Source organism: Branchiostoma floridae, unplaced genomic scaffold (genome assembly GCF_000003815.2).
Source record: "Branchiostoma floridae strain S238N-H82 unplaced genomic scaffold, Bfl_VNyyK Sc7u5tJ_1560, whole genome shotgun sequence".
NCBI lineage: Eukaryota > Metazoa > Chordata > Leptocardii > Amphioxiformes > Branchiostomatidae > Branchiostoma > Branchiostoma floridae.
The window spans coordinates 221,118-231,992 of record NW_023365758.1 but is presented as its reverse complement, the minus strand read 5'-3'; the positions used below and the strand labels follow the sequence as shown (position 1 = coordinate 231,992).

Here is a 10,875-nt window from a genome sequence, read left to right as displayed (position 1 = left end):
TGAGCATAGTCAGTTGTGTTATGTTTAGGGCCATGTTTAGGCACACACTCCTACCTGTACGGGTTTCCTGGCCTGGCTGCCGAGGTCCATGACGCCCACGCTCCGTCGTCGGACCGTCCTGTCGTGCGGGCGGTGTGCCCGCCGACTCGACACCGAAGACCCGGTGTCCGACTTGACGGAGTCCCTCCGGTCGCCGTCGGTCACGGACGTGTCCGAATTACTGCGTTTGGACAGGGGGCCATGGATCCGTCCCTGCGCGACCTCAGCCGCCATGTTTGTTCGACGACCTTGGACGTCCTTGTAAACAAATTATCTGTTTATGTTTATGCTAATCCTTCCAGCAACACAGAGGAGAACTTTCACCACTGTATATGCACGTAGAAATAGTTATCCTCGCGACGTTGAACGTTGAACGTCTCCGAAATTTTCAAATCTCGCAATGCTTTCTCTGACGTTTTGTTGACCGTACAACCTTGAACGTCCTTGTAAACAGAGAAGCTGTTTATACTTATCCGTTCAGCAACACATAGGACAACTTTCACCACTGTATATGCACGTAGAACTACCCTTGCGACGACGAAATATGCGATGAAATTCCGAAATGTTTTCTCTGACGTTTTGTTGACAGCGCAACACCGAGAAAATTCGAGGGCTTCCAAGCAAGACTCAGTTTACAGCGACAAGTTCAACGCTCGGACTCACCTACACACCTGCTGCATTCACCTGTGGAGACTCCAGGTGTATCAGGTAGAACACCTGAATCGCGATGTAAACGCTCCCGTAGACAGACCGTCAAAGCACAGTGCTAATACCCATGCCTTACTGCTCAGAATGGTCCCAGAACTAGAGACGTACAACACAAGAACATTCTAACTACACAAAACACGTGAGAAAGAATCCTTCCGCGCAGCACATGTTTACTCAATCTCACTCTACTTACTCCTTTCAGCACAACAACGGGCGCCGTAACTAAGACAAGAGGCAGCCCGGCACGCCTTTCTGAGTTTGCATTCTCGCCATGTTAACAGCGGGTGTAGTGTTGCGCCAAGTCGGATATAGTTCCCACTCAGTACGGAGCGTCCTTTGTCTTCGTGCGTCACTAGATCTATGCTAATATGGCTGTAATTTATCGCTTCCTTCCATGGATAAGAAAAGTATAATAGCATAATACACGACTGGAGAAAGACCACTTTGGGCGACAAAGATATATTTGCTGGAACAGTGTCGCTTCGTTCGCTAAACTACCGTTGTTATGAAGAGATGTACTCTTCGCTGTGCTGCATACAGGAGTACAGAATTCGTGTTGTCAAGCAAAACACTTGTTGGATTGTGGTTACTTGTTCCCATTCAGGTGTTTATGCACGTACACAGTTTAGGCCACTTTTGTTAACGTTAAGCCTTTAACTGTGTCACCTCCTACATCCATTACTATCGGAAGAGGTTATTCCTTGGTTTGTTGCTCAACTTACATACTCTTCAAGCAGATGTTGAGTCGCGGAGATATAGTAGTAGTAGTAGGGAAATTTACTGGTGCGGGAGAGGAGCGCCTCCAATCGGTGCTTGGAGATTAGCTCAAACACGCAGAAGTAATGAATAAACCACGACCACTATGGTAGCCTGATTAAAATCGCGCTCCTAGCGGTCGGCCTTACAGTTGCCATTAACCCAAGCCAGCGAGAGATTGTGTAAACACAGGCTAACTACTATGGCAACCAAGACACTTCTTGACAACAGCATCGTCTGTCTATATCGGGAAGATCAGCAAACAAGTTGCAGAAGTCAGGGGAGATATCATTACCCAATTTTAGTTTACAAACAGGTTCTCTCTCATCAGTTCTAGTAACAAGAAGAGCATACACTATAAGGCTAGTCTGTGTAATTAAAACTTCTTTGTCCCTCTAGGACGCCGGCAGAGTGTTGGGCTGGCCGCTATAAGCGAGATTTAATCAGGATACTGTAAGGCCACAGCAAGTAGATTTCATGTAAGACCGGGGTACCTTGTCGGCAGGCTGTTAATCTGATGAGAGAGCGGTAAATAAAAGACAAGATGGTAAAAAAGGATTATTACTAAATTGTCAAAATAGAGACGTCGCCGTTGAAAAAGAATTCAAGGGACAAAACATGATGTCATAGCCAACAAGTCTTTTATTCTTGTGTTTAAGAAGTGCACAAAGTGATACTAGTGTAGTAACGTAGTATCACTTACCAAGGTAGTAACTGCACTCAAGGCCACCACACTGAGGTGGCTTCAGAGTGGAACTTAATTCATCGTTGGTGGTGAAATGAAACGTTACAAAGCTATCTAAGAGCTATTTGGCATGATTACTATGTATATACGCTATGCACAATATTAAGGAACTTCGTTAACCTACAGTATGTTTGCTATCGGTATTTACTCGGTTACTGCAATGAAATATTCATGTAGGTTATATTTTCAGTAGCGTGTCTGTCTGTAGACTGTCTGTTTGTAAACAAGATAACTCAAGAACGACTGCACTGAATGGATTGCTTGCACATTTGGTGTGTTGGTTGGTGTGACGAAAACTGGAAATGAGTAGGTTTTGGGCCCTCCTAGCGACTTCCCTAGGTATCAAGGAACGTCGGGTTTTGATATCTCATTCTCCTGTGAAATTCCCTACTCTTTTTTTTTTCAGGTACAACGAGCACCCCTGACAGTCCTGTAGATTATGGGGCCGAATATGGTAAAGGGTTCCTTTTGCACTTAATGATGATGAGGTCGACTAATTGACCAGGAGTAGAAGAAGGAGGAACTCCTATCCTCATCAGACAAAACTGTAAGGAAGCAATTTTAGAGTTTGACGAGTTCTTCCCATACATGGCTCTAAACATGTCCAGTGCCTTTCCGTAGAAGCGGGCGGCTTGCTTGTTGTCCCTCATACTCTCCCAACACGATCCCAGTGCGGCTAGTGTCTTAGCAGTGTTGACGTGTGGTCTGTCCCCATAGACACTGGTCCAGCTTTCCAAAGCTTTCTCAAGCCATTCCACCGCCTTCGAGTAGTCTTCGCGATTCACCCAGATAATCGCTATGCTAACTTGACAGCGAGCTACGGCTGAATTTGCCTGGTTACCAGACAATCTTAGGTTCATCTCCATCGACGACTCTAGATCCTGAAGGGCCTTATTGTAGTTACCTAGCCCGTTCCAGATGAAACCCAAGTTTTTCCGTATTGTTGCCACCATGGGATGATCTTTGCCGGTCCCGAACACGGTCTCACACATTTCCAAAGCCTCCTCGTTGTGTTTTATTGCTTTTTGTGTTTCTCCCAATTTTTCACACTCGGCCGCGATGTTTGTCAGCGTCTTTATGATAAATGGACTGACCGATCCATATGTGTTTCTCCATATGTCCAACCCCTTCTCATTGTATTCAATGGCCGTCTTGTATTCGCTAAGTTCACTATGTGCTACTGCTATATTGCAATATGTATGAGCGATGCTACGATTTTGACGTTCGCGCCCATACACGGATTCCTTAATTTCTAAAGACTGTTTGTAATACGTTATTGACTTTCGATTGTTCCCCAAGAATCGCCATACTATACCCAAATTGTTCAACACCATCGCAATGTCCGGATTATTTGTGTTGTCTCCAAATGTCGCTTTAAAGATGACAAGAGCCTCTTCAAAGATTTCTTTGGCCCTTTCATAGCTCTCAGTCTCACAAAGGGCTTCTCCAAGACAATTCAGGGATTGTGCAATGTCAGGATGATTGGAATCCTTTCCGTGAACTCTCTTAAAGATGACCAAGGCTTCCTCGTGGAATTTCAACGCTTCCCTGTGCCTACCTTCGTTGGTAAATGTCTGTCCGATCTCGCTCAGTGATTTTCCAATGTCCGAATGTACCGAGTCCGCTCCACAAATGGCTTTCCTCATTTCTAAGGCTTGCTGGTGATAACGACGTGAAACTGTATAGTCGCCCGTACTAGCCCATGCCACACCCAGATCCGAAAGCACATTGGCGATAACAGATTGATTTGTCTGCTGACCAAGGACAATTTTCCATGCTTTTAAAGCCTGCTCGAAGTAATATATCCCTTCCCTGTAATCCCCCAACTGCATAGAAGATTTCGCAACCTCTTTGAAGGCCGCAGCAATGTACGGGTGTGCAGTATTGTTGCCATATATGGCCTCCGTCATTTTCAATGCTTTCTTTCTGTACTTCATCGCTTTCCGGAAATCACCGAGATTTGAAGAACATACTCCCATATCAGCAATGCACCCTGCAACAGCTGCGTTGAATGGGTCATATTTGTGTATGGTGTTGATGATTCGGAACATTTGCTCACAGTAATCTGCTGCTTTTCTGAAGTCACCGTGGCTGTTCCAAGCTTTCATGAGATATCCCCAACACGACGCAATTTCAGGATGAACAGCGTTGTCTCCATAGATGTTTACCCTAATCTTGTACGCCAACTCAAAGTACTCAATGGCCTCTCTATTTTCACCTAGTCCGAGCCATCCTTGACCCAAGTCTAGAAGTGAATCAGCGATTTGGGGATGGACACTGTCTCTTCCATGTACTGCTTTAGAAATCCTCAGCGCTTGCTCAAAATATGCAAAGGCTTTCTGTCTGTCCTCAAGATTACTCCATGCTGTACCTATTTTGTCGAGCAAACCGGCTAACTTTCCACGTGAGATGCTTTTTTCGTCTACATAATCTAAAATGTCTGCCTCCTTGACTGGCTCGGCGGAGTTAAGTAAAAATGTCAACGCGTCTTCAAGATGACTTATCTCTTCTCTGATTTTCAATAACTGGTCGCAGATACGCGCTTTGACCACTGGCGAATCGTCAAAGAGAGTGCTTGATTGCAATGTTTCCTGTGGCTCAAATTTTTGATCAGTTGAAATGCTTGACAGTAACTTCTCCAGTGGCATCGCCCTGTAATGGTATCTGAACAGCAAATCATCGTCAGGAAGGTAGAACACTGACTTGAACGCTGCCTCGCGGTCGCCAGTCTGTCCGTCCGTTGCTATTGGAGACAGAGCAGACATCGTCTCCAACTGTTTCCCGTTGGCCAGATACGTTCTCAGTCGTAGCTCAGCAGATATGCTAACCAACACCTTCAGATGATCGGCGTTCTCCCTGGTCAGTGTGTTTGATTCTTCCATGTCTGATATGACTTTCCACACGCTTCCCGGCTTTAGACCACTGAGAACGCACAGACTGTCTATGGAGATGGTAGGGAACCGGTAGATGTCCTTCTTGACGTCGAGAAGCTTTGCCGTAAGTCCTTGCTTGCCGTAGCGTTCAACGTCTTTGGCCAGCGTGTCCCTAACACGGATAACACCACTGCCTCCACGGCCACGAGTGCTTTTTAATGTCTTATTTACAATCTTCATATAGTCGTCCACAAGACCATCATCGCCTGTTAGGCAGCACACGTTCCGTAGTATGTCCGACAAGTGATAACCCTCCGACACGGCGACGTCCTCTTGCTGCAGTTCTGCCATGCGGCTTAGGCTGCGAATGAGCTCGAGCGCTGGCTTCGCCTTGGTCTTGCCTCTTCCTAGTGGCGTTTTGCTGGCCCACGGCATCGCTCCGTCAAAGGCAAATCCACGAGGGGTCACTGAGTCATAGAACCAGTTGTCCGCAGGATTACTTGACTCAAAATCATTGAGAGATCTGATGGCCACGGCCGGGATGATGGTTTCCCCGAGGTTGATGACTTTTAGATGTAGGTAGTGAGTGAGGAGGCGGAAGTACTGCTTGTTTTCATCAGTGTCACAACCTTCGTCCAACAAGATGGCGAACTCCAGGTCAGAGTAAGGAGTGACGGTTTCTGTTGCCTGTGAGCCTAAACCTATGACTGCATACTTACAGGGAGCAGGGCCCAACACCTCCATACACTCGTCGACTAGGACTCCGACGAATTCTTTTCTATTCTGAGCTATTTCTATAAACAAGTCTTTGATTGCGTCTGCTCTCTGCGCTTCCAACTTAGACTTAGTCATCGCACGATGATCTTCCTGATGTTCCTGGAGATTAAACTGCTGGTCTATCGACTCTAGGTTTTGCGTAACCTTTTCCCGCATTGCTCGTATCTCTTCCTTGTGTCCCCTGTCGACATCGCTTACACTAGGCCTACAGTCTGTATGTGCTGCATGTTGCAGGAAGGATAGTTCCGCTTCTTTCAGTTTCTCATTTACTTCATGTTTGACAGTGGCATCCTCTGTCCTGACAAGTGCGCCATTATACAGAGCTGCCGCTTGGCTAAAGGCCTTTCCGTCTCCTGTGTTCTTACCTTTCGCTACGTGGATGTCGCCCAGCCCACAGAGGCACGACGCCTCTTTAGCCATCTCCTCTTGGTTTCCTGGAAACAATTTAGACTGTAAGTTAAGATCAAAATTGGTGTGTTCCTGACGTCACTGCTGGGGATAGAAGAGTCATTAATTTTGTGAACAAGGAGGACGTAGTTCGTCCGAAATTTAGAGGGGTGAGTCCCTGTAGTATTACGTCTTGTGTTGGATGTTAAGTGTTAGCATTTTTCTATAAGTTTAGAATCAGTGCATTTCATTGTTTTCCCGTCTTCTAAGCTGCTACTTTTCGCTATGTGGACGTCGCCCAAAAAGGGCAAGATGACTCTTAATTCAGTTGTTCTTGATTCCCTAAAGAAAATTACTAAATTAACAAAATATTCTTTTCTAATGTGTACATCTAGTGGATAGCTAATTGTTGTCTACAGTCATGTTGTAGACCATTAGTGATATCTGAACTCTGTCGGGGTGTTAATCCTGGCATGACAACATTGGTCATTGCAGAATTGGACGTCCCTAAACCTGCTCAAAAGACTAACTATGCTTCTATAGCTAGAGAAAGACGAGTCTGGAGACAGCTCTCTATCTTCATATCTTCTTGGACCCCCCCCCCCCATCGACCAAGAGGTCAAGGAACTAGATGAAAGCAGGTAATATCATGTCAAATTGATTAATAATAGCATAATTAATAATGTGACTCTCAATACCTAACATACAATATCCTTTCCAACTTTGAATTTGCTTACCGTGAACAAGTCTGAGTGCTAAGGCGATGTTCTGTTCTGCAGTCTCCAGAAGACCGTTCTCCAGGGCACTGACCCCGGCTTCATATTGGTCTTCGTAGGTGCTGAAACATTGTAAAATGATCATGTAAGAGTTTAGTACTTTAGTTTAGTTCTTAATTGGTACTTAGGAGCATGTGGTAAATGTTTTGAATGGACGAATTCGAATGACCATGAAAATTGCTGTGGTAGATTGTCCTCTCATTTTCGACGGATAGGGACATGAGGAAGGTTAATTGTACATGTATGGAAACGAGCTATCAATTATTTTCAATACCTTATGTATTCTGATTTTTGTATTGTTTGTATTGGTAATATATTTGTATTCCTATGTCTTTGAGTAGCCTCTTGCGTAGAGGAATGGCATCGTTCTTATTGACGGCTCCTCTCTGATTTGTTTGTAATGTGTAAAGTTGAATAAAAAAGCTTACTATTTCTTTGAGAAATAAAGATGCCGATTAAAAAACACACTACCTTTCCGGTTCATCGTTTGAGTCACTTTTGACAAACTCTTCGTCATCGCTGTCGCTGGCGTCGTTTGCGTAATTGTATTGGATCTTTGTTGCTTGGTTCTTGTACGTTGTGTATTTTCCCTGGATCAAGTAAACCGGGTTAGGTAATCGTATTGGCTTCGATATATAAACATTGAAAACGTTTTCCCAAGAAGATTTGACCACCACTTATCCAGCAATGAGTCATCGTGCGTGAGCTATACCAACGCTACGAGTATACATCTTGGCTTAGTGCCAGTATACGTACGCTATCTCAATATTGATAAACGGGGCGGGGAGACTGGGTGTGATAGAACTTATAAGTAATGTATTATATAGAGAACACAGCTCAGTGATTTATTGGCAGGGCTATCTTACTGATTGCATGATGTATCAATCTGATTGTGTCAATAAAGACAGTTCTGATAAATTTCGGGAACGCGTACCTTACCAAGGTGTTAAAGACTTTTGTTCAGCAATAGACAATGCATTGTCATCTTATGGTAACTTTTGAAATCTTTTTCAAAAGCTCTCTAGACGAGTATATTATACTAGCGTGCTGTTCTGTCTGAATAGCCACCGTAATGGAATTATGAAATTTAAATCAATACAAGAAAGATGTGGGATTACCTTACATTCTTCATTCCTCAGTCTAGCCGTGTACCTAACCCGGTGTCGGAGAGCGTCCCTGTTGTCCGCATCCTGGCACCGCGCGAGGCCGGCAGAGTACAGGGCAGACGCGCGGGTGAAATCCGCCAAGTCCCTCGCGACTCCGCCCCGTCTCAGGTACTCGTCACCCAGGCCCTTCAGCGCCTCCACTTCCGCCAACACGTCCGACGCCGTGACGCTCTCCACCAACAGGTTCACATAGCCGGCTAGTGACGACTCTTCTGTTAGTTCTGCCACCCTTGCATGAACTGTCTCTGCAATTCTTAAACGATCCAAGGGTGATACGTTTAGATCTGAAAGTTGTTCCTGTTTCACTTCCGCATTCGGCTTATGCCCATCGCCATGTTGGTTTGGGGGTGAAGTTTTATCGATGAATGTTCTTGCGTACTTAACGCGATGTAGCAGGGTCTGCACTTGCCCGATGTGACTACACCGGGTCAAGGCGACGCTGTACACGGAGTGGGCCTTACCGAACTCCGCCAAGTCACCACTGATTCTGCCCTTCTCTAGGAACACGTCACCGAGACTCTTAAGGGCTTCAATCTCGATCGAGAAGTCCGCTTCCGCCATAGCTTTCTGCAGTTCTCGCACGTAATCAGACTGTATAGAGGTTAGGTCTTCGAGACCGGAGCTCTCAAGCCTCGCGTCTATGTGGAGAAACCTCCCAGCCGCCCGCACGATGTCAGAACTGGACATTTTCGCCACGTACCTCGCCAGCAAGCCCTGACTGAATGATGATGATGGCTTCAGAGTGGAAACCGGAAGTTATGTTTCCGTATTGCGTGCCTTATACCTTTGACCTTTCGGTGGACCTGTTACCCTTGCGGTCTGTTCATGAAGTGCAATTATTTGGCACACAACCCTGTGTTGTCGTGCAATTTCGAAAATACTAACAAGTTTTGTTTGGAAATAATGAAAACGATGATGGTGTCCATAATTTGGCTTACATAAATAAGACTAAAACAGCCTACGGAAGACAGGTTTGACATGCGCACTCGCGTCAACGTAACAAGTAAAGAGAAAGGTCAAAGGTATACTGCACGCATTGTGTAGGTTAACAAGGAAACGTCACTTCCGGTTTCCATGACGTCACTTCCGGTTTCCATTGATGTTTCCATTGAGCTTGTAATCAAGTCTCGTTTGCACCGAAGTCGTTGCGAAAATGTCCAGTTCTGACATCGTGCGGGCGGCTGGGAGGTTTCTCCACATAGACGCGAAGTTTGAGAGCTCCGGTCTAGAAGATCTAACCTCCGTACAGTCGGATTACGTGCGGGAACTACAGAAAGCTATGGCGGAAGCGGACCTCCTGATCGAGGTTGAAGCCCTTAAGAGTCTCGGTGACGTGTTCTTAGAAAAGGGAAAAATCAGCAGCGTCTTGGCGGAGTTCGGCAAGGCCTACTCTGTGTACACCGTCGCCCTGACCCGGTGTACTCACATCGGGCAGGTTCAGACCCTGCTACATCGCGTTAACTACGCAAGAACATTCATCGATAAAACTTCACCCCTCAGCCAACATGGCGGTAGACGTAAGTCGAATAGGGAAGTGAAACAGGAACAGGAACAAGTTTCAGTCTCGCCCTCGGACCGCCTAAAGATTGCCGAGACAGTTGAAGCAAGGATGGCAGAACTAACCGAAGAGTCGTTACGAGCCGGCTACGTGAACCTGTTGGTAGAGAGCGTCACGGCGTCGGACGTGTTGGCGGAAGTGGAGGCGCTGAAGGGCCTGGGTGACGAGCACCTGAGGCGGGGCGGGGTCACGAGGGACTTGGCGGATTTCACGCGCGCGTCTGCCCTGTACTCTGCCGGCCTCGCGCGGTGTCAGGACGCGGACAACAGGGACGCCCTCCGACACCGGGTCAACTACACGGCTAGACTCAGGATGAAAGAAGTTAAGGTAAATTTGAAGATCGTGAATGACGCGCACGCTATATGTTATGAGTTGTTTTGTATTTTCTTTATTCCAGAGGAAGGGCCTTGTTTTGCCCCCCTCACATAAGTGATAAATTAGGACAAACAAAACAGGATTACATAAAAATGAAATGCTCAAAGACATAGTTTTTCTTTTGTGTTCACGGTGTTCACGTATACACCAGGGCCAATATTGACCGACCATGACGACCGACGATTTGGTCAACATTGGCTGACGGAGGCCATATAGTCTTTACGTACATAATTACCTCCATAAAACATTAATGGTGGCTATATTTACCGCTATTAAACATTCATGACCGCTATATTTTCAGACGTGTTTATGTGTGTATGTGCCTGTCAACAAAATACATGTAACTGAAAATGGTACGGCTACATGGATTAGTTTCATATTTGGTGTGTTTAATAGGGTGGGCCGAACTCTGGAATAGTTAGATTATGTGAATGTCAACCCCCCCTCCCCTTGTGGCTTCCATTGATATTGCCGTGAAACTTCGTCTTTTGATATCTTGTGTACTCAACATGCTATGGTCACGATTTTGGGGTGTCTGATAGCTCTTGTACCGGGAAAGTAGTAACATAAGTTTGAGCTCCCTTGCGACTAGTATTAGAACTGCAGTGCGGTTTTGCCAAATATTCCCGAAGAGGATGACTCAAGAAAGGAATAACGGAGTTTTCATTAGTATGTAAGTAGCTAAGACAAATATATAATCCAAATTAAGCAAAGT

The 10,875-nt window shown here is 45.7% G+C and overlaps 2 protein-coding genes across 2 annotated transcripts in view; both read right to left on the bottom strand.

Moving 5' to 3' along the window:
* The window catches only part of LOC118408177, a 14,927-nt gene extending 14,054 nt beyond the window's left edge, over positions 1-873 (bottom strand). The window contains exon 1 of the mRNA XM_035808813.1: positions 55-873. Within this exon, the coding sequence (XP_035664706.1) occupies positions 55-273 (219 nt within the window). The 5' untranslated portion in view covers positions 274-873. The remainder of the gene's footprint in view (positions 1-54) is intronic.
* A 1,170-nt stretch (positions 874-2,043) lies between these two features.
* On the bottom strand, positions 2,044-9,571 carry LOC118408176. The gene is made up of 4 exons (XM_035808812.1): positions 8,180-9,571; positions 7,533-7,651; positions 7,023-7,123; positions 2,044-6,332 (listed from the first exon to the last, which is right to left on the bottom strand). Exons 1-4 carry the CDS (start codon positions 8,912-8,914, stop codon positions 2,686-2,688), a joined length of 4,602 nt encoding a protein of 1,533 aa, XP_035664705.1. The 5' UTR covers positions 8,915-9,571; the 3' UTR covers positions 2,044-2,685.
* Between the last annotated feature and the right edge of the window lie 1,304 nt (positions 9,572-10,875).